At 40.7% G+C, this 25,164-nt stretch overlaps 1 protein-coding gene across 1 annotated transcript in view; it reads right to left on the minus strand.

Moving 5' to 3' along the window:
* The window catches only part of TRHDE (thyrotropin releasing hormone degrading enzyme), a 280,840-nt gene that overhangs the window by 109,261 nt on the left and 146,415 nt on the right, over positions 1 to 25,164 (minus strand). The window contains exon 6 of the mRNA XM_063133867.1: positions 17,155 to 17,292. Coding sequence (XP_062989937.1) covers positions 17,155 to 17,292 — 138 coding nt within the window. The remainder of the gene's footprint in view (positions 1 to 17,154; positions 17,293 to 25,164) is intronic.

A 25,164-nucleotide genomic window follows, 5' to 3' on the forward strand; every position in this document is an offset into this window, starting at 1 on the left:
CATCCACACACAATCAGGCCCAGTTTGTCAATAATACATGATACTCTTATTACACTGCAGTGGCGGCTTTTTTATTCTTCTAATAGAGCAAATCCCCTTGTCTCCTAAATCAGTGTTTCCACCCTGCCACCCCCTTATAACAAATTGCCTATCTTCTAAGAAGTTCTCCACCAATTCCTGGTGGATTTAATCCCAAGTGTTTTTACCATGGAACATGAAAATTACATCTCTTTGTGTTAAAGCCAGACCTGATCTTCCTGTTGCACGAATTGCTTCTGAATCTTACAACAGATTTTCAGGTAAAGGGTAGCTATTCTGTAGTTTTGAGCTGCCATTTTATGAAAAGCCACTATTCTATAACAGCTTTAGAACCTATTATCCCTAGTATACCATTCAGAATCTCCATATTTTGCATAACAACCATCTTGTGAAAGGATAACTTGTAGTCTCCAAAATTATTATGAAAGGAGAGAGGGTTCTGAGCTCCTCAGTTATACTTTTTGAGGGGAAGGAGTCTCAGTCTTCAACTATAGTTTAGGGAGGGAAGATAATCTCACCTTTTCTTTGCAAGGCATCTTCATTTTTCCTTCTCTTATTTTCCTTTCCTTTTCTTCCTTTTTTCCCTTCTTGACTCTCTTAATTTCTCTAACCATTTTCAATTACCCTTCTGTCTTTCTTTTCTTTTTTCCATTAGAATGTTTTGAGAAGTGCTCATACATTGGAGATGGGAGGCTAATTGTGCAGTTGAAAAAATGCTGAGAATAAACCCCGAGTTCCAGGTATGTTACAGTCTGGGAAATGGAAGGGGGTGTCTTTAGAACCAGTGGATCCAAAGCATCCCCTGATATGCCCCTGAAACATTCCCTTTTTGCCTTTACTGCCAGTAGGTCAGCCATGGTGGCAGAAGGCCAAGGAAAGACCAGATCACCATGCAAATATGATGCCAACCCTGATTCCTCTTTCTCCTTTGACTCATGCCTTTGTTGTCCATTACAAATTAGCTATTCTGGCATGAACTAGCCAATAACCTCTTAGGTAAACCTATAATACTGCCTAGGATCACACAATGGTCTCTTTCACACATTTTTCATCCTAGTGACAATTTTACTCAAGTAAAATTAATAACACTTGACTTACTTCGCCAATGTCACAGGGAAATCACAATTACCTCCCACATTTATAAAAAGAGGGTGAAAAGAATAGAACTGGAACATTTGAACCAATTCGTGTTGGTCTTCAGGGAGGTAAGTAGTGAGGGAGGAGATCTTGTCTCATAAGAACATCTGGTAATGGGCCATCATTGCCTGATAATTTGTTACCTTGAGGCTCAAGTAGATCTTCCTCCCCATCATGTCCATTGTGCACCCTTCCTTGTTGATGGGGGATGTATGGGTTTTATTGGGAGTATCCCTGGGAAGATTCCAGGATGATTGAATTAGGTTTCAGGAGGATGAAGAGGAAGGCAGGAAACAAAATCAAAATCAAAAGGGGCAGTGGGCCTGGCAGAAGTCAAGATTGGTGTCTGTGGGCACATTGGAGCCCTTGGGCACCATGGTGGAGATCCTACTGTTAGGCCAAAGTTATCTCCTAATTATTCCAGTTTAGCAGCAGTGGTGGGTCCAGGTTCTTCCTCTCTAAGGAAGTGCAACATTCTTTTATCACTCCAAAACAAGGGAATCCGAGCATGCCTAAGCAGTACATAAATCTTCTTTCATTGTAATAAAAAATATTTCTGAAAACATTAATCACTATATATTTTTCAGAGACCCAGACTGACCTGTGATCTCAACCCAATTTCCACAAAATGAGGGCAACAGGTTGCAAAGTACTCACATAAGAAGCTGCACATTATTTCTGTCATTTGAATGGCAGCCAACAAGCAATATCTAAGGCACTTTTACATAATAATCATTTTGTTGACACTAGACAGACACAGCTGGATGCCAATATGAAATTTAGCTTATTAGGAAATTCACAGCATGAATTAAACTTAGAGAACAAAGAATGGCAAACTTGAATCATAAAAATGACATTTAAAAAAACCTTTCATAACATTAGGAAATTAAATTTGAAGTGCTTTTGTGAATTCCTTTAAAATATGTTTTGATCATTTTCCTAATCATACACAAATACACAAGGAAGCTTCACTGATATCAAAGTGATTTCCATGTCATCACTATTTGCTTCAGTTCCTCAGATTCCCTTCCTGAAATATCAGTTCAGTCCCAGGTATCTGCCCAATGAAGATAGACTCAAAGAATTCATACAGCTTCTCTGCAATTTCCTTGTGCTTCTTTTGTCCTCCTTTGACTCTGGTGACATGCAGTACATGAACTGCCTCCCTAGACTGTTTCCAGCTATTGATATATTTAAAGTTTTTTTTATTGTTGATCATCAAAATCCCCCCCTTTTTTTTTTGCATCCTTATTGTCTCCTTGTACTTCCTTTGTGCAAGTTTGTTCTCTTCACTTGGAAAAGTTTTCTGAAGAAAGCTTGATTTTCTGTGATAGGTTCCATGACACTGCTTGATAACCAAGCTGGTAACTTCTTGGACTTGGTGCTGCTTTCCTGACCTGCGGTATATATTCTAGATGAACTTCTATTATTGTAGTTTTGAATAACCCTCAAGCATTCTGCAGAGAGCTGACCCTCTTGACTTTTCCTTTCAATTTCATTTTTACCAGATTCCTCATATTTGAGAAAATTCCTCTTTTGAAGTTAAATTACAATTTATTCACTGTTTCCAATCGTTTCAACACCACTTACATCTTGCCCTTGGCACCACTCAGGATTAAGTTCAGGGCAGGGTCACCTCCCCTCTGGTTAGTTTCATGATCAGCTGTTCTAGGACACAGTTATTTAGGGTATTGGGGAAAGTTATCTCTTTGATGTAACTGGAACATGCATTCATCCAGTCTAAGTGATGGTAACTGACATTACCCATTACTATAACACTTATTTTAGATGAATAGCTGATTTATTCTCTGTCTCAAGATCACCCTGAGCATTCTGTTGGAAAGCAAGGGCAATAGTGTGTCCCCAGTACTAGATTACTTTTGGGGTTGGTATTGCCACCCACAGAAATTCCATGGAGAAATCTGCCCCTTTTCAGATTTCTATTTGAACATGATGCCCTCTGACATACAAAGCAACAATACCACCCTTTTCAGTCATAGCCTCTAAACCCAGCACTCATGAAGGTGCGATGTTTTGCATCATTCCACATAGAACGTCTGGAAGGAAGAGAAACATGTCTCCACTTTACACCTTCCCACACTACTTATCCAACTTCAAAATATATTAATTGTCACCACTGGTGTGTGTCCATGCGGAATTTGGCACATACTGAATCTTGGATGTTTGCATCCCCCTTTTCTATTAAGATTGGGAAAGGAGTACGGCAGGGTTGTATACTCTCACCTTACCTATTCAACTTGTATGCAGAACACATCATGCGACGTGCTGGGCTTGACGAATCCAAGGCTGGAGTTAAAATCGCAGGAAGAAACATTAACAATCTCAGATATGCAGATGACACCACTTTGATGGCTGAAAGCGAGGAGGAGCTGAGGAGCCTTATGACAAAGGTGAAAGAAGAAAGTGCAAAAGCTGGGTTGCAGTTAAACCTCAAAAAAACCAAGATTATGGCAACCAGCTTGATTGATAACTGGCAAATAGGGGGAGAAAACGTGGAGGCAGTGACAGACTTTGTATTTCTGGGCGCAAAGATTACTGCAGATGCTGACTGCAGCCAGGAAATCAGAAGACGTTTACTTCTTGGGAGGAGAGCAATGACAAATCTTGATAAAATAGTTAAGAGCAGAGACACCACACTGACAACAAAGGTCCGCATAGTTAAAGCAATGGAATTCCCCGTAGTAACCTATAGCTGCGAGAGTTGGACCATAAGGAAAGCTGAGCGAAGGAAGATAGATGCTTTTGAACTGTAGTGTTGGAGGAAAATTCTGAGAGTGCCTTGGACTGCAAGAAGATCAAACCAGTCCATACTCCAGGAAAGAAAGCCAGACTGCTCACTTGAGGGAATGGTATTAAAGGCAAAACTGAAGTACTTTGGCCACATAATGAGAAGACAGGATACAACCTGGAGAAGAGGATGATGCTAGGGAAAGTGGAAGGCAAAAGGAAGAGGGGCCAACGAAGGGCAAGATGGATGGATGATATTCTGGAGGTGACAGACTTGACCGTGGGGGAGCTAGGGGTGGCGACAGCCGACAGAAAGCTCTGGCGTGGGCTGGTCCATGAAGTCACGAAAAGTCGGAAGCGACTGAACGAATAAACAACAACAACTCCCATAAAAAGAGCATGACTGAGGAAATATTTTTTTCAGCATCTTTGATGACTGGGGTGGGTGGGCAGTTAATCCTCTTCCATCCACGGAACCCTGGCTCTATCTGTAAGCTACTCTGCAATGTGAGTTTTTCTAAGTATTTTAGATTTCATGTTATTTATTTTATTTTACTACATTTCTTACACCACCCAATAGTTGAATTGAGAATAAAACTGCCAGTATCATACTGCCTTTATACAAATCTATGGTGCAGCCACTAGAATACTGTGTACAGTTCTGGTCACCACACCTAAAAAAGGATATCATAGAGCTGGAAAAATGCAGAAAAGGGCAACTAAAATGATTAAGGGGCTGGAGCATCTCCCCTATGAGGAAAGGTTACATCAACTGGAATTGTTTAGCTTGGAAAAAAGGAGGCTAACAGGAGACATAATAGAGGTGTACGAAATTATGCATGGTGTGGAGAATGTGGATAGGGAGACATTTTTCTCCCTCTCTCAAAATACTAGAACCCGGGGTCATCCCATGAAGCTGACTGGTGGGAGATTCAGGACAAATAAAAGGCATTGTTAAATCATGGAACTCGCTACCACAAAATGTAGTGATGGCCACCAATTTGGATGGCTTCAAAGGGGTGTTGGATAAATTCCTGGAGGCAAAGGCTATCAATGGCTACTAGCCCTGATGGTTGTGTGCTAACTCCAGTATTCGAGGCAGTAAGCCTGTGTGCACCAGTTGCTGGGGAACATGGGTGGGAGGGTGCTGTTGCACTATGTTGGTCCCTGGCCGATGGCTGGTTGGCCACTGTGTGAATGGAGTGCTGGACTAGATGGACCCTTGGTCTGATCCAGCAGGGCTCTTCTTACGTCCTTATGAAGCTCTCTAAGTAAGCTCTGGCTAGTTAACTTTGTTTCTTTAAAAGCAATGCCTCATTTCTGCATCTCTCTCTTTCTTAGCTCTTTAATAAATATATTTTGAATGGAATTTGGGAGTTAAATTTCTTTGCACAGCAACTGGACTTGGTCTTACCCACACCTACCTCAGCTACTTCACCCATGCTAGAAGTTCTTGGTGCTTTGCAGATATCCTATAAAAAGGGATGCCCTTCACCTTCAATTCTGCAAGCATGAATTTCCAAGTGTTTAGATTAAGATATTAGGCTAGTGGTTGCAGCACTAACCTAGAGCAAAGAAGATGAAGAGCATCACGCAATCGGTCCCATCTCTAAGGAAACTACATGTGCTCTTCATCTGTATCTGCCAGACAGAAAAGGGTATTTAAAAAGGCAATGGCACAGTGTGTGGTCTCCCAGGGATGCTTAAGGTTTGCCTGGCCAACAAAGAGGATTCCGTCAGCTCAATGGAACACATTTGTGGATCATATCCTCAATAAATAAAGTATTTGCATGCCGCTTCTGAAATGGATGGTGATGTCACCAAGAGCTCTGCCAATATTTCACAGGAGGAAAGAAACTGCTTTTTCTGAGATAGTTAAGAGACTGCTCTATGATTTATCCGAGAAAACATGGAGAAATCTATCTGACAGAGAATGAGAAAATGCAGTTCTGCCTCCTGGTACAGTTTACAGTACTGAACAATTCTTCTCTGGGATAGATGTTGACATGCTAAAGATAGAATAAATCTTTGAGAAAATGATCAGAAGGGGAAGCTTCATGAATACAATCTGACAGTGTATCTGGAGGAAACAAGTCTATATTTTATATTTATCTATCATGCTCATAAAGACACTCTCTCCTGGTGGAATACAGTTGTTAAGGGCATAAACTATAGGTGCAGCGATAAACTCACTGAGTTGCTTTAGGGAATCCACTATATCCCAGTCCCCAACTGTAATCCAGGAATACTTATTTGACTGGGAACTGAGAAAGTGTATGGGGCTCTTTGAGCACTAGATGAACTGCAATATGTATGTTAATTAGTATTATGTAGCTCTTTTTGTGTGAATAGCCAGTCTTGTTAACAAGTTTTGTTCAAGCCTAAGTCACTTCCTAAGGTCCTGGTGTTTCAACTGTTACCAGTTTCTTTCTGTTAAGAATAGAAGATGATATGTGTGTGAGTATATTCAGGGAAGGGAGGGGGATCAAAATTTTAGGACCAACCGGGACACTTAAAATAAAAAGCTGAAAATTGCAGTGTATGCTTCTTTGATTACTCTGATAAGCATACTAAAAGTCCCCAAAAATCATTCCTGTGGAAAAGCTGCCATATTTTTCTGCTATCTCACAGTCTACAGCTCCAGAACTTGTAAAGATGGGTTCAATACATAGGGCATCTCTGCATATTCCTCCTCCCCTGATAATTTTAGATGGGTGGATGGCAAAGATGTACTCCCCACCTCTTCATAGGTCCTTATGTAGAGTGTTCACAGTTTGGAACCATCCTCAACAGGAGACAAAACATAGATGGTATTTTGCCACTATTATGTTCAGGTCTACGAAGGCTGTACGTGCTTTAAGCTATTAGAGGTCAATGCTATTCTAGTATTTTATGAGAGTGTGTCAAAACGAATGAGACTCAACAAGAAATAAACATAAACAAATATGTCCTTCAAATAGACTTAAAAATATCTCCCACCTACTCACTGAAGGTGGAAAAACGAAGCACACTCTGCTTCATTGTCTGGACAAAATGTCGCTGAGACTTTATTTATATCGGCAGTTTTGTTTAAGCCCCTCCACTAGGACCTCTCTTATGTGTTCTGACACCACTGACAAGGACAAAAGCACAATATATTTTTTCATTAAGCATCCTTATGAGAATATCTTCAAGGATGGGCAAACACAGGAGGTTGATGAAATTATTTACACAGATGGGCCATCACTGAAGTTCAAGTACAATACTGAATTAGAATAGTACTTAAATACTCATCACAACTTCTACTGCTTCATTAACTTATTTTAGATATTAAACTACCTCCATACACTAAAAGCCTCCCAAATAAACTAATGTAGAACAAAAATGCTCACTGGGATGAAATCATACTAGCAAAGTATGTTTTGACCATTTTCATAAAAAAGAGAAAAAATGTTTTAAGCAATATGAAGCTCTCTACAGAGACAGAGAACAAATGAAAAAGATGGAGAATTTGGTGATGCTACAGAGAAGGCTGGGAAGCGTTCTTATACATTGCTAAGATGAGACAAAACGTAACATTCAGTCTTTACCAAAGGAGCAGCATGAGCAGACTTTGGGCAGTATCCAATTGAAAGCTAGCGCTTATTTAAATTATATAGCATGAGCTGGAACAATGGGGATATCAGCGAATCCCAGTGCGCTCAAGTTCCTTGTGCTAGAACAACATAACTTCTATTAGTAATAGTGTGCAATTTGATCCTGCCCATAGAAGCCGACCATTTCTAAGGTTCACAGCTACAGACTTGTTGCTGGCAAGACTGCAACGTGCATGAATAGTGCTTCATATTGTATGGTCTGGACTGAAACACAGCCCACAAGGTTGCAGCATAGTTGTGCCGAGTTTAACCTTACCTATGTTCCCCTTTTCAGGGTGGGGAATACCTTGTCTAGCTACATTTAGTGCTACAAGAACCGAACAATTTGGGAGCTGCTTCAATAAGCAATTAGTCATGAGGAGCAGCTTCATATGGAATGTAGCTTCCTTCCTTAGTGATCATGCAAGTCAAAAGAACGTATAACACAAGAGCAACTCTTCTCTGTGTAATGCCAGGACACACATTTTCCAAGTGTTTCTAAATGTCCCAACTGCTTCTACTAAGAGGCTTTATAATGTACACTTTGCATTTGCCTGCTTCATCTTTGCTGTTTGATGCCAGACTGGGGATTATTTGTTTTTAATCTATGGTTATCAAGGATTTGTATTTAATAGAGCTGAGATGAATTTTCACTCTTGAACTTTTTTTTGAGAAAGGTGGATATAAAAACCCAACAAAATCTCGCTAACTTTTCTCCTCACTGCTGTCCATAGCAATTTATATCTCTTCTTTTCTTCCTCTGCTAATTTTCTGGGGCTATTTTTGTGTACGCTGGACTTTCTTTTTCCGCAGCACCACACAACAAAGGTGTTGCAGCACCATATAGCCAATCAGATTTGCCTACATGAAGGCAAACAAAGCCAATATTTGTGTACATTGGTGTGAGAAGGGAAAGAGAATATTGCAAAATCACACACACACACACACCACACAAACCAGGGACCCTTGGAGCAACAGGTCCCTGGCATGGGGATAGATATCCCCTACATAGCTAATTTTTGGCACAAGGATCATTCTGCCATGCCCAGCAAAGCCTGGGCATGGGGAGAGGTTTGCGGGCAGGGCAAGGGAAGAGACGTGCCCAATGGGGATTGGGCATTTGGGTTTGGCGCCACTGGGCCGGGAGGAGTGACCCAAGGGATAAAAACTTGGCACTTACCCTTCCAAGCCCTCTTTGCTTTGCGCGGCTGTGGCTACTCCTTTGCTCTGCCTTTGCAGCTGAGCCGGTCGAGCTGGTCTGGCAAGAGACTTGTTGGAGGCCTCGACAGACGGGGACATCAGCCAGCCGGGGAGCATCATCATGGGAGCAGCAACCCCTTCGGCCTTTTATTATTATTATTATTATTATTATTATTATTATTATTATTATTATTATTTATTTATTTATTTATTTATTTATATAGCACCATCAGTGTACATGGTGCTGTCCAGAGTACAGCAGTAAATAGCAAGACCCTGACGCATAGGCTTACAATCTAATGTCCTCAGGTTCCACCCCCCCCTGTTTTTCCCTTCCGGTGCTGGGTTGGTAGTGGTGCGGGGTAGCTTGGTAGTGGGGCAAGGGCAGGGACCGCGTGGCAGTGGCGCCGCGGAGGCGGGGACGCTCGCAGGGCTCTGGGCCAACAGGGCATCGGCGGCTGCGAGGGAAGGAGCTCACTCGGGTCCTGGAGCTGCAGCGGCGTGGTTGTGGGGCCGGTTGAGCCATACACCTTCTGTTGAGGCCCACTCGGAGCCGCACAGGGCGTGCTACTAGGCCCCATCGGGGCCACGTGCCTCCCGGCCCACACCACATCACCTGTCCGAGCCGCGTGGACATGCCCGCTGGTTCACTCCCAGCTGGGCGTTGTTCCGTCGCAGCGGGGGGAGGAGGCTGCCCAGTTTCGGGCCAGGCGGTGAGCTGCGCATCTTGCTGGGAGATAAGGATTACCTCTTGAGGCCGACCTTTCTCACCGCACCTTGAGCCTAGTGGCCTGGGTTGGGGGGTGACAAGGGAAGGTTTCCCTACCCCCTAAGAGGATGGCCGGGGGGGGGGGAAGAGGCAGCGCCAACCCCCTGGACAAGAATGCTAGCCCTTGCGTAGTAGCAAGGCCTGTGTGCAGGCCAGGCTGGATGCCCGTTAGGATTATACCCCCTTTTTTGCAGATCTTGAATAAATGTGGCCCCTGTTTAAACCCAAAGTTCTGTGTGTCGTCTCTTTATTCTTGCGTCTGCCCCACAAACACTTCTTAGGCTTGTATAGGAATTAAAAGTAACCCTGTGCTGAAACTGGAGGAGGGGATTCCAACCCCCTGCCAGGGACCCTCGGGGCAACATGGTCCTGGTGTAGGGGTTGGATTGCTGAACCAGCTTTCATTTTGACAACTTTCAAAATGCAAGCGGTTTCAGTGATCTTTCCCCAAAACTGGGGATGCACATCTGTTTTTATATGAAGGAGTGGGGAGGGCGGGTACAGTGGGGGGGCCAAGTGGAGGATCACCCCAAAGGTGTAGTACACTCATAAAAGTATGGGCAACCCATAGTGGGGGGAACATTTAAAATTACCCACTTACCTGTGGGCGTCCCATGCTTTTATGGGTGTCCCCAATTGGCATGCAACTTCCCAATTCACAGTCCCATTTTTGTGCAACAATGGGGCTGGGGGAACAAAACGAAAGGGCACCGACCATGATCATGATAGCGATTAGAGCTGGGGAGAAGTAATTGGCAAAGGGGGGGGAACGCTCCTTCAAGGTGTCATCTGGACAACATCGAAGGGCTGCCAGTGGCAAGGGGAAAAGGGCACAGGCAACAGCTTGGCCGTGATCGTGAATGGCATTTACAGCCCTGCTTGTTAAGAGTGGCAGGGAACACAAAGATATCCTCAAAGCAAGCTCTTCCTTTTGTCTCTGCTCTAGTTTTTTCTCATCACAAAATTGGTCCAGAGAATGTTCTGTCTGCTGAGTGAATCGTTTGTGTAGAGTTGATGTTTTTGATATGTGAAAATATTTTATATTTGCATGAACACTCAAAGAATTCATTAGTTCTTATCAGCTTTTTCTGCAAGGGAAATGCTGTCATGCTTTGCTCTAGTAGATGAACAGATATACACTGGGAAATGTTTGGCTTACAAGTTTTGCTACGCTTGTGTTCTTTTTCAGAAAACCTGGTCTATACATCATATGGTACCTCTGCATGCATACCCTGCATATAGGTTCCATCTGTCCATATGTTAGGAATTGGAATTTATGCATTTGTGATGATACAACCCACATGAATATTGGAGCACTGTTGATAGAACTCAGCACTATATTCACCTGATTTTCTAGGTAAGACTTTCTGTACTCACTAGTTCCTTCCAAAGTACAGAGAAGGCAGCATAAGAACCTCCCACAAAACATGTCCTTAGCTCTCACCTGTTAAGCCTACTTTTTCTAGATGAAAAATCTGATACTGAAAACAGCAAGAAGAGATGCAACCCACAATTCATCCCACAATCTGAAATGAACTGTGTCTGATTAGAGTTTCCCTACCTACTTCCTAGGGTGTTCCTCCCCACCACACACCATCACCACCTCATTAAGGTTAACAAGCTATCAATTAAAGAGGTTAAAAACTTCCAGGTTGTATTCAAAGACTTTTTTTAACACTAACGGAAAGCTCTTCTGTTGGTTGGAAGACAGAGACACCAGTTCTCAATTATCTCCCCTATCTACTACAGCCTAAACCCTTTGAAAAGCTGCTCTTGGGAATTGTGGGACCATCTGGAACAGTACAATATATGTCGCAGTGGGATGCAGTAGGTAGGTGAGATCAGTAGGCATTGGTATATGAGTGGGCCTGAACATACAGATGTAACAGTGCAAACTACAGACAACCGAAAGAGGAGAAAGCACTTTTACAGAAAATGTATTAAATGTGACAAGCAGCACAGTTGCAGGAGCACCCCTGAGGATGCTTCACCCATTGCAGTTTTAGCAAGTACATCTTACAGATATAGAATATACCAACTTAATATGAGAGGCAGAATCGCTCATTTATTCACCATAGCTATACTGCACAAACATGCTGCTGAAAGCTGCAATAAATTACATCTTTTTCCAACATGCTTTTGCAATTAATGTTCCTCCTAGAACTGTAATATATGAAATAGCTTCCTATCTTCAAGTGATGCACACCTCCTACAGTTTTGAAGATGTCATATCTTTACATTCTTCCTTATGAGGCACATAGACATTCCTCTTTGTGCTCCAAGAAAAAAGATGCATAGTAAATTTTTATTACTATTTTAGAATTTTTATATACCGTTTTCCATTTTAAATATCACAAAATGGTTCACAACAAATCATAAAACGATATTTATTTATTTATTTATTTTATTACATTTATATACTGCCCCCCAGCCGAAGCTCTCTGGGCGGTTTACAACAATTAAAAATAGTAAACATTAAAAGTATACAAAAAATTTAAAAAACATAAAAACAGTATAAAAACAACAACAGTATTCATTTAAAACAACAATTCTGGGGTCCATTAAAACAAACTTAATGTTATTAAATGCTGTTAAAATGCTGTTAAAATGCCTGGGAGAAGAGGAAGGTCTTGACCTGGCGCCGAAAAGATAACAACGTTGGCGCCAGGCGAGCCTTATCGGGAAGATCATTCCACAGTCGGGGGGCCACAACCAAGAAGGCCCTCTCCCTTGTTGCCATCCTCCGAGCTTCCCTTGGAGTAGGCACTCGAAGGAGGACCTTAGATGTTGAGCGCAGTGTATGGGTAGGTTCATGTTGGGAGAGGCGTTCCATCAGGTATTGTGGTCCCAAGCCATGTAGGGCTTTATAGGTTAAAACCAGCACCTTGAATTGGGCTCGGAAACATATAGGCAGCCAATGCAAGCGGGCCAGAATCGGTGTTATATGCTCAAATCTTCCTGTTCCAGCTATCAATCTGGCCGCCGCATTTTGCACAAGCTGCAGTTTCCGGACCGTCTTCAAAGGCTGACCCATGTAGAGGGCGTTGCAGTAATCTAATTTGGAAGTTACCAAAGAATGGACAACTGAAGCTAGGTTATCCCTGTCCAGATAGGGGCGTAGCTGGGCCACCAACAGAAGTTGGTAGAAGGCACTCCGTGCCACCGAGGCCACCTGTGCCTCAAGTGACAAAGATGGTTCTAGGAGAACCCCCAAGCTACGAACCTGCTCCTTCAGGGGGAGTGCAACCCCATCCAGAACTGGTTGAACACCCCCCATCCGATCAGAGGAACCACCCACCAGCAGCATCTCAGTCTTGTCTGGTTTGAGTTTCAGTTTATTAGTCCATTGTCGCAGCCAAGCACCAGTTCAGCACATCCACAGCCACACCTGATGAAGATGAAAAGGGGCAGTAGAGCTGCGTGTCGTCAGCGTACTGATGACAGCGCACTTCAAAACTCCGGATGACTGCACCCAACGGTTTCATGTACATGTTAAACAGCATGGGGGACAAGACCGACCCCTGTGGAACCCCATACTGAAGAGTCCACAGGGCCGAGCAATGTCCCCCAAGCCTTCTGGAGCCGTCCTGCTAAGTAGGAGCGGAACAACTGCAGTGCAGTGCCCCCCACTCCCAGCTCAGCCAGACGTTCCAGAAGGATACCATGGTCGATGGTATCGAAAGCCGCTGAGAGATCAAGGAGACTCAACAGAGTTACACTCCCCCTGTCTTTCTCCCGACATAGGTCATCATACAGGGCGACCAAGGCTGTTTCCGTGCCAAAACCAGGCCTGAAACCCGACTGAAATGGATCCAGATAATCAGTCTCATCCAAAAGTGTCTGGAGCTGTCCCGCCACCACCCGCTCAAGGACCTTGCCCAGGAATGGAACATTTGCTACCGGCCTGTAATTACTAAGATTTTTCGGGTCCAAGGAAGTTTTCTTCAGGAGTGGTCTCACTACTGCCTCTTTCAGACGGTCTGGGACCACTCCCTCTCGTAGAGAGGCATTAATCACCTCCTTGGCCCAGCCGGCTGTTCCATCCCTACTAGCTTTTATTAGCCAAGAGGGGCAAGGATCCAGAGCAGAGGTGGTTGCGCGGACCTGTCCAAGCACCTTGTCCACATCCTCGAGCTGTACCAACTGAAACTCATCCAAGATTACAGGACAAGACTGTACTCTGGACACCTCACTAGATTCACCTGCTATAACACTGGAGTCCAAGTCCTGGCGGATGCAAAAGATTTTATTCTGGAAGTGCCTGGCAAATTCATTACAGCGGGCCTCAGATGATTCTACCATGTCCTTGGAGCCAGCATGTAATAGCCCCCGGACAACTCTAAAAAGCTCCGCTGGGCGGCAAATTGAAGATTTAATAGTGGCAGCAAAGTATTGTTTTTTTGCTGCCCTCAGTGCCCCTGAATATGCCTTACTATAGGCACTTACCAATATTTGATTGCATCCACTAGGGGTTCGCCTAGATATATCATTATAAAAACGCAACATCAAGTTATTAATAAGTTACGTACTTATTAAAATTGACAATTATAGTTCTTATCTCTGAGGTCAAAATTAATTTTAAAGAAATGTATAATATATGTTAGATAATAACTTATGTTAATAACATATTATCTAATATTTATTATACATTTCTTTAAAGTTAATTATGACTTCAGAGATAAAAACTAGAATTGCCAGTTTTAGAACTGCTAGAACAGTATATGTTTAAAAGATTTATTTAAAAAGTATGAAAAAAACATTCAAATGGAAACACTATTTCCTAGTTCTGGAGTATCTGTTTCACTCTGCTGCTAAACCTAAGTTCATATTCTCCCTGAGAGCTTTGCATCATATAGTTTCTACACATGTGTAGTCATGGAGAGCATAAAATAGAAATGACAAGTACATTTAGTCCCACAGATATCTAGCAGGAAGAATATTAATACTTTTTCCCAGTGTGCATGAAGAAAAGGAGAATCAAGAGAATACCCTAAAATACCTATAGTGGACTATTTTATTCAGAATGTTTAATGGAAATTTTACCAATGACATTCCTGATATACACTATAATCAATCTGGCTTCCGTCCTTTGCATTCCACTGAAACAGCCCTTACCAAGATCACCAATGATCTTCTTACTGCCAAGTCTAAAGGCCATTATTCTGTTCTTATCCTCCTTGATCTAACCGCAGCCTTTGACACGGTTGATCACGATCTTCTCTTAGATTCCCTCCACGACCTTGGACTCTGTGGCTCTGTCTATAACTGGTTCGCCTCCTATCTAGAGGGTCGCTCTTTCAGCGTGTCGGCTAACGGCAGCTCGTCCTCCTCTTTTCCCCTTTCAGTTGGGGTTCCGCAAGGCTCGGTGCTTGGCCCGTTGTTGTTCTCTCTATACATGCTGCCCTTGGGCAAGCTCATTCAATCTCACGACCTCCAATATCACCTGTATGTCGATGATACACAATTATATCTTTCATCTCCAGAACTTTCTCCAGATGTTCACGATCGTATCTCGGCATGTCTTTCAGATATCTCAGCCTGGCTGCTTCATCGTCGTATGAAACTTAACATGGCAAAGACTGAACTGCTAGTTTTTCCTCCTAAACCTTCTCCTCACCTCTCATTCTCCCTTACTGTCAACGATGTCACGCTTACTCCGGTCAAGGAAGCTCGTAGTCTTGGCTTCATATTTGACTCCTCACTCTCCTTTACTCCTCACATCGAGGCAGTAGCTAAATCCTGTCGTTTCTTCCTGTATAATATTGCCAGGATTCGACCATTTTTGTCTGTCTCTTCTGCCAAGACTCTCGTTCACGCACTGGTTATCTCTCGGTTGGACTACTGCAACCTTCTTCTCTCTGGCCTTCCTTCGTCTCACATCAGTCCGCTGGTCTCTGTCCACCACTCTGCCGCTAAGATCATCTTCTTGGCCTGCCGCTCTGACCATGTCACTCCACTTCTGAAATCTCTTCATTGGCTTCCAATTCACTTCAGAATCCAATATAAACTTCTCCTACTGACCTTCAAAGCTCTTCACTGCCTAGCTCCTGCCTATCTCTCCTCTCTCATCTCACACTATCGCCCCGCTCGGGCTCTCCGCTCCTCTGATGCCATGCTTCTCGCCTGCCCAAGGACCTCCACTTCCCTTACTCGGCTTCGTCCTTTTTCTTCTGCTGCCCCTTACGCCTGGAACGCTCTTCCAGAACACTTGAGAACTACAAACTCAATCACTGCTTTTAAGACTCAGCTCAAAACTTTTCTTTTCCCTATAGCCTTCAAATATTGAGTTTGTTCTGACTTTACACTGTTGGTTTTGCCCTACCCTGTGCCTGTTTACACTTCCCTGTGCCTGTTTGCATTCTCCTTCCCTCTTTATTGTTTACTACAACTTATTAGATTGTAAGCCTAAGCGGCAGGGTCTTGCTATTTACTGTGTTATCTGTACAGCACCATGTACATTGATGGTGCTATATAAATAAATAATAATAATAATAATAATAATAATAAATATATCTTAGGGTTATTTCTAGGAAATGAATACAATTACAGGAAAGTTAAAGACAGAAACAGAAATGTAGGATTTTTGTTTACAACAAACCAACCTTACAATTATAAATAGGCAAAAAAAAAACCTCATGGGCTGACCAACTAAGATATCAAGGAACTTTATGATATCCTAACTGCTAGGACGATGAATCAATTCACAAAATAATGAACAACAGGGCAGCTTCAGAAAAGGAAATGAAAGTAGATGGGCAAGAGTTTCAGAACTTTGGAGAGGCAGTAAGGATGAAGGCCAATAAAAAAGGTAGATAAGGAAAAAGGATGAAGGCCAATAGAAAAGATATATAAGGAGGTTAGAGATAAAGGGCCACAAAACACTTCATGTCTTCAGAGTAAGTCACTCCAGATGAAGAATGTGAGCCAAACCAAATAAAGAGGAAACTTCCTAATTGCAGGTATGATAAACAGACGTAATCGGAGTATGGAAAAACAATGGCAATTATACTTACATCTACATTCATACCAATATTCTGTCTCTACTGGTAATCCTTGAGTCCCCAGAGGAAAAGGGAAGAAATCCTACAAACATTAGAGCGGGGTGGGTGGGTGTTGTGTTATCGGAATCTAATGGACCAGATCCAAGTCATGAGAGTAATAACCATAATCCAGCCTTCAGAAATTTATTCATCCATTTACCTGAGTGTAATTCCTGTTTTGTTGTTGTTGTTGTTTTGTTTTAGAAATACTATTATATATATTTTTATTTAAACACACTCACACACACACACACACACACACATTAAATATTGGGCAGTATAAAAATGAAATAAATGAATAAATATATTTAAACAGCTCAGTGAGAACTATCTATTGGGCAGTATCCAATAGTGCCATTCCACTTACGCAATTGACATAACACTAGGGTAAGTGATCTCTAGTGCCAGACCAATAACATAAACTGCCACTTATATATTGGGATTTTAAAATGGATGCTTCCTTATTAGGATTTGGTCACAGAAGAGAATAATGAATTGACTCTACCAAATATAGCCTTTTTCTTCTGTTGAGGAATCAAAACACCACATTGTTGTTGTAATAATGACCAGACAACCCCCCAAATATGTATCTTTTTTCCATTCCTACCTTTTTATAGGCGATCCAGTCAAACACTCTGTCAATGTCTGTTGCTTGCTGCACTTCCTGTGACACTGGGTGTGAACTAGCCAGGCCATCAAGCAGCATGACTTCATGTAAGACATCTGTCAGAAACCTCTGCTTCTCCTGAAATACAGCAAAATACACTCTTACATTTTCAGTTCATGGATACAATGTGAAACTGTGAAGACGGCAGCTTCACACATTGCTTTTGGAAGGCACAGCTATCTAGCGAATTGCACATTCAGAGAGTGAAATGGTTCCTCATGCAGGACCTCCATGAGAATTCCCAGAGATTTTTAGAGCAGAGCCACATCTTCTTAAAAAATGCAGCAAATACATATGCATCTATTTCTATAGTACAGATTACTGTAGTTGTGGCAAAACTTTATAATAGAGTACAGAGTCAGTTCATTGTTTTCTAGATACAGGGATGGGTATACCATGCTACATTTCCAAGAACTTTGAAGAATTAAATGCCTTTTAGAAATCATGCTTTCTATGTGGTTGCATTTTGACATAACCACTCTCTAGCAAAATATGAGAATCATTACCTCAGGTTTTCAAATCTAGGAGGAATGTTAAACAGGTTGGTTAAGACTTATCTAATAAACCAACGTGTTAGGCATAATTGGAAAAAGAATTGAGAATAACATTTTCAATGTCATACTGCCTCTATACAAATCTATGATGCAATCGCACCTGGAATACTGTGTACAGTTCTGATCACTATACTGATATTGTAGATCTGGGGTGGGAGGGGGGGAAGTGCAGAAAAGGGCAAACAGAATGATCAAAGAGCTGGAGCATCTCTCCTAAGAGGGAAGGTTACAACAAGCTGGGATTTTTCAGCTTGGGAAAAAAAGAGGCTAAGGGCAGACATGATAGAAATGTACAAAATTTTGCATGATGTGGAGAATTTAGATCACTCAAAATATTAGAACCTGGGGTCATTCCATGAAGCTGATTGGTGGGAGATTCAGGACAGATAAAAGGAAGTACTTCTTCATTCAGTGCATAAACTATGGAATTTGGTACCACAAAACGCACTGCTAGACATCAATATGAGTATCTTTAAAAGGGGGTTAGATAAATTCTTTGAGGAGTAGGCTATCAGAGGCAGTAAGACTATGCACACCAGTGGCTGAGAAAGATGGGTGGGAGGGTGCTGTTGCAATTATGTCCTGTTGTGGGTTCTTGGTCAACTGTGTGAACAGAATGTTGGACTAGATGGACCCTTGTTCTGATCCAGCATGGCTCTTCTTATGTTCTTATCATTAAAGTATATAATGTCATATGAACACTGAACACATTTTTAACCTGATGTAGACCTACTGATATATCACTCTTCTGATGCTTTGCATTTTTTGTAAAAATGTGTAACAAAGAGATAAAATGACAATCTGATTAGTAGCTACTTCATGTGATTATACATATGGAAATGTTCTGGTTATCAATGTGATAATTTAAATTATATTGTAAATCAACAGAAAAGCTGTTCTACTGGTGATCCAGCTGGAAATTAACTTTTATGTCAAAATGTATCAGAGTAAAATAAATGTATCTGGAGCTTATGTATTTAAACTATGGAAGCACTAGGCTAATCATCAAATACACACATGGGACTTTTAAGCTAGGCATGTCAGATTGGCTCCTGAACAAAGATGCAACAGATTGTTACTTACCTTTAATGCAGAATTATTTGGAAAAAATCACTTTCAAAATAAATTATCATTTTAGTAATGGAGATTTTAAATTGAAATAAAGAAATAAGAGAAAAATAGATGTATTTAGGAACTGGTTGTTTAGCTTAAGAGAGTCATCACAAGGGGGAAAATTGTGTTTGCTTAGTATCACTTCTCTCCCCGCACCGGCAATTGTCCTTCCTTACTTCCTCTTTTGAAAGAGGAAGTAAACAACATGCACAAGGCCATTTTGATCATGCTGCCTCTCCTACACACCGCAGGAGATAGCGGCAACTTCCAACTTTGAAAATGAGTCAGACTTACTGGTTTTTTGTTTTGTTTTGTTTTGTATTTTGTCGCACGAAGAAGGCTAGAAGGGGTGGCAGGTGTGCGGGAGGCAGACAATGTCGTGAGAAGGAACCACGAAAATCTATGAGTGCCCAGTAACGAGCATGCAATAAAACGCTTGTCTGATGGAGCTCTAAGTGTTCTGAACCAATGTCTTCAACATACAGCTTGAGAAAACACTATCTCAAGGTTTTGCACCAGTGAACGTTAAATCTTGATTCCTTGGATATCATGCCACAAGTTTTGAAGCACTAAAACCAGACATTCTGAAAGCAAAGATACCTAACAACATAGGGTTTTTTTTCCTGTCAGCTTGTACACCTTCATGACCCTACAAAGATTAGTGTGTGTGAATTGGGATGCAATCCTATCCATGTTTAGTCAGAGAAAAAGTCCTATGACTCCCAAATCCCATGGCTGGCTGGGATATGCTGGGATTTGCAGTGCTTTTTTCTGTGTGTGTGTGTGTGTGTGTGTGTGTGTGTGTGTGTATCTGTGTGCATGTGCATATGCATATGCACTCACAGGATTGGCCTGCCTTCTCTAATGTCACTATCAACCTGCTCTTAAAGTTAAGATAATGAATCAGATTGAACTCATCAAGGACAGAGAAAAGCATATTGATATAGCTCAATTCAAAAGAACCCTTTCTATATATATTTTTCTGATTTGAGAGCCAGGTTATTTTCTTAGGAAGTGGAAAAGGGCCAATATTTGGGACTGTATCTCATTGTTTGGTCACTATGAATACGCTGTGAAAATAGAATATCTGTTTTGTAGAGCAGTCTAGAGAACATGGACTTTGTTGGCTAAATTTCAAAGAATTTACAATCTGAACTACTTTTAAGAATGGTGAAAAAGGCAATGGAAGAGTCTGACAGTTCTATTTCACAAGGGAAGGAAGAAAAAAGTAGTTCACTTAACTGTCTAATACACCTGCTTTTTTCATCAAACTTTTCCAAGTCACAGGATGTTAGCAACAACAACAAAAACACAATACACTAACAAAAGATCAATACTTGGGCAACAGTCGTTTCTCTTAAAAAAAAATGAGCCACTTCCAGATCTTACCATCACTTTTGGGAAAGCTAATGAGGACCTTACAGTTGCTTTCTATACCCTGATAACCTCAATGACATTATGCATCCATATCCTTCAGGAAAAAGTACTTTATAGCTTATCACCATTGCTAAGACTAGAAAGCAAAACAGCAGTGCTTAACATAAATGTGGATATACGGCTGTTCATATTTTCTGCCTATTTATAATTATTAAATGCATTAAAGGAGATAAACAGAGAGAGAAAATCCAAGAGAAAGTTTCAGTCAATTTCTGTGCCTGATTCCTTTTAAATAATCTGTTACTTCTTTTTCTTAAGCTTCAAGAAAGTTTATTGTATATGTATCATGGTAAGGATAATGTAATTTAGGAATCACTATTCCTGGTTTTATAATGCTTATTGAGACATAAACAAAGACTTCCGATCGTTAGCATGACAATGATGCAATACTTGAGCCAGATATATGAAAAATAGTTTTCAAAACAGAATATGAAACAGCAGGACAAAAGAATTTAAGAGTGGAAAAGAAACTGGATTGCATCCAACAAAAGAACAAAAGGAATAGCACAATGTAAGTCATAACTGATAATTAGTATACATAAGAGATCAAAGGCCTGAGCATTAAAAGAATGTCTTTGTTCTGGAACACCCATTCAAACAGTTCACAGATTAAGAGACCTGTGTGAATAATATTTAATAAGGTCATTCCATTCTCTAAATCATATTCCTGACAAGTGCATGGTTATATCTTTTCTAAAATAGATATTTTTGTATTAGACGTTAGAAATAAGAAAGCTGTTTGCAAAAAATTTATATATCTCACATATAGGAAGATTGAAGTAGGATCACTGACAAACTAGGGATTAAAATCTAGGAACTCTCTAGTGGACATTATACATAAAAGGATTAAATTGTTTTGACTGCATTTCTTAGATTCCTCATTATAGCAGTGTCTTTTAGCTATCTTCCACAAGCTCATAGCAATTTCAAGCTCCTTGATGCTCATAACAATACTTGAGGTACATTATTGATAGCTCTGTCTGTAAAATGGGAGTGCTTATCTATTTAATATATTTATATATTACTTTCTTTATGAAATTCAAGGCAGGTAACGGATACTAACTTCTCAAGCCTTTTGTTGGTGAGCTTAGCTACTATTAGAACTAGGGCATCCTAGGTCTGGTCCAGTATTGTGGACTCTCATTAACATACCTGGTGACTCAGAGAAGATAATTGTATTATTAAAGAATTGTATAACTGTATAGGGGATAGATCCCTATCCCAAATTAATTACATTATAAAGGGAACAAATGAAAAACAGGGTAAGCTCAAGCCTAAATTGCTTTCATTTATTACACCATCTGTCCCTCATCCAACTTACTTCATAACTTGGCATCTCCTCTTATCAAAATCATAATCGTATCCTAAACACACATACCCCAATCTAACAGTATCTTAGGGGTGCCTCAGTGTACACATGAAACTCTCCGCCACACTTGAAAAAGCTTCCCCATTCATCGTACTGGTTTTCTGGCCATCCAACTTAAATGGCTTTTTATGAATGTCCAAATATTTTCATTTTCATGCCTTCTACACCATTTTCTAATGTGAGGGAAGCCAGAGGTTTGATACTCAGTTCACAGCAAATATAGCAATAAACTACCAATTATGTACATCTTTAAAATAATATCTGTTTACCGAAAACAGGAAAACTTACAAACATTAGTTGAATAAAAAAACCTACAGGTTGTATCCAGTGCTATCACAGCACTACCGCTAATGGTGTTGTGCTAGTGTAAACTAATGCTAGAGCAATATCATTAGCATTTCTTAGGGAAAGGAAAAATGCAGTGATTTGCCACAGAATTTCAATGGTGTAGCTTGTCACTGAAATTCAGTAGCAAATAACCTTTTTCCCTTTGCCTAGCAAGCATTAATGGTGTTGCATTAGCATTGGTTTTCACTAGCACAACAACATTAGTTCTAGCACTATGACATTGGATATTACCCTAACCTGTTTCCAGGGAGCACAATTCCAGCTAAAAATGGTAATTTCACATAGTAGATACCACATCGATTATACTCAGAAATGTAATGAAATTATTATTATTATTATTATTATTATTATTATTATTATTATTTAGTTTCCCATTGTTTGGATTGTGCTCAACATGTTCAGAACTGGAAGAAGGGTACAAATCTACATGCAAATGTTAATGAATGTTTTTGTTTTTCAGACTGGTGGTAGCTGAATAACCAAGTTGCTGTCTACCACGGCTGGAATGCTGGGAGCTTCTGTTCCCGGCATTCCATGAGCAATATAAGAAGGCCAGGAGCTACAATCCACAGGGGCAGTACATTAACACATCATCATAACCACACTCAGAAAAGAGATGCACTCACAAATGCCAAACCAATTCCAAATCAACCCATCACAAGTGTTACTCATTCTGTGCCCAATTTCTCTCCAACTGAGACTGGATGCAGAGACAAGGGGCTTTCTATAAAACCGAACATCCTCCATTCATTAACATGCTTCACACACATCTGCAAAGAAGTTAAATGTAGCCCCTTCATAATCAAGGGCTAATAAGAGCTGGGGCAAAACATAATAAATATAGATGTTTTTAAATGAAATATTCATAACAGGAAAATAATTCCTACAATTTCTTTCTAAAAATGTTCGCAGTTGCAAAATAATAATGTTAACAAGAAGTGTTTTCATTGAGCTAGCAACTGGACGTGTCTATGTTTGCTTATATGCATCACTCTTTCCTCCCATATTCAGTTGTAAATGGATTTCTTCTCAGGTTCATGGAGAAAGCTATCTTTCTGTGGCTGAAAACAGAAAAATAAATAAAACTACAGGCTTATTTCGGTGCATGATTTCAGAAGAAAGATGTCAAATTCCATGTGGTATTAATTAAAAGCTTCCTTTTTACATTATTGGAGCCCTTAACCAAGAACAGAGAGATGAAGGGGGTATTTTTGAAAGGAAAGTGAGAAAATGAAGCCATGTCTCTCTCCATGCTGAGACAGCATGATATTTATGTTGGGCTGGAAGGATCAAGCAGGCTACAGTTCCAATATAATATGCCAAAATAATAATGAAATAAGTCAAGACAGTCCATGTCTTAAAGTCTACTTCCAGAACTTTTAATACTTTTTTCTAATCAGACTTGAGAGTCTCACAAAGTGTCAGAACATTTTACTGAAGGAGATAAACGTTTTAGCAGGCAGTTTAAGTCAAAGATATGCACGAGCTTAATCACAGCCTTCATTTTTTATTATTTTAATCCTGTCCATGAAAGAGAGAGGCAATTGAGACCATTCATCAGGGCCTGGAGCTGTGCACTTTGAGATGTTCTGAGTATTTAGTTTAATGAACTTTAGTTTAATGACTTTCTATTAATATTTATTTTTATGCTTAAACAAGTCTGTTCAGCACAGGTTTTATAAAAGGAAAATGAGAATATGCAGATATTTCAGTATTAAGCTAGTTTCAGTTTCCAGGAGAAATGACTGAATCATTTAGAGCATGGAGTCCTATACTGTGATGGATCGCTTTGGATCATCTAAGGAAAGATGAAGGATATTCACATGAGTCCTGAAGCTCTGTACTTAATCTTTGTTTAAAAGTTTGGCTTTGCTAGCAACTTTATTGGATGGGTCAAGGCACAGTACATCAATGGTGGCAGTTGCATTGAATTCTCCCTGCTTGGTACAATTTTTTTAGGGGAAAGCTGCCCTCATATTAGTCTCTCTTTAAAGAAAAATATTATGTTTCTGGAAATACGTTTTAGGGGTATTTGATTAAAGCACGTATCTCCAGAAACTGTGAACATGTCCTTTTTTTTAGAGAAACAGATATTGGAAAGACAGAGTAACTTTCTGATATAGAATAAATTTTAAAAAAAATTAAAGACCAAAAGAGAAGAACTCAGTGCAACTGCCATCACTGATGTACTCTGCCTTGACTCATCCAATAAAATTGTCAGCAAAGCCAAACTTTTATAAAGTCAATGAAAGGGAGAAGGCCATTGAGCCCTGCGAAATACTTTCTCAGTGTTGAGTGAGGTAGTGACTGGTAAAGCATTTGACATTTGGTATTTTATGGATGAAAAGGAAAATCACTCACCAGCAATTGCTTTTGTCATAGCCTTCCCTACTGTATTCTACTAACACAGACGTTCAAGGACAGGGAGTATGTCAACTCCACCTACTCGGAAGTAGGAACAATAAGAAATTGTTGATAAAAACTGGACATGTTTAGATCCCATTTCACATCTTCTATTATCAGAATTTGTGTTTATTCCCACCTTTTTTCTTCCAGGAACTCAAGGCGGCGTACATAATCTTCCTCTTCCACTCCATTTTATCCTCACAAAAACAACACCATGAGGTAGGTTGGGCTGAGAGTCTGTGACTGGCCCAAAGTCACCCAGTGAGCTTCCATGGCTGAGTGGGGACTAGAACTCAGATCTTCTGACTCCCAGTCCAACACTCTAACCGCTGTACCACACTGGCTCTGTTGTTATGTTGTGCTATTGTTGTTTTAAAAAGCATTAATAGAAATAAAGGGACAAATAAACAAAGGATAGGATTACTTTATATATTCTTATTTTTTAACTTGGAGCAAAGAACTCCTTTAAAGAATCCAACCTTCCAATGCCCAATAACTTTGAAGAGAGTACATGCCAGGCATGGCCAGGTTAAAATAAGTCCCCGCAAAGCTGCACTTGTATACTCCTTCCAGGCTGACCTAGCCTGCTAACCAGGAACTAAAGAAATCACCTGGAAGATGCATGACCAGGTCTTCCCAAGCTACTGATTGCATTTGAATTTCCATATCTGGGAGCTGCAGAACCTCCACAGAAACACCTGCATTGTGAAATCTTTTCTTTGG

Source organism: Elgaria multicarinata, chromosome 9 (assembly GCF_023053635.1).
Source record: "Elgaria multicarinata webbii isolate HBS135686 ecotype San Diego chromosome 9, rElgMul1.1.pri, whole genome shotgun sequence".
In the NCBI taxonomy this organism is placed as follows: Eukaryota; Metazoa; Chordata; class Lepidosauria; order Squamata; family Anguidae; genus Elgaria; species Elgaria multicarinata.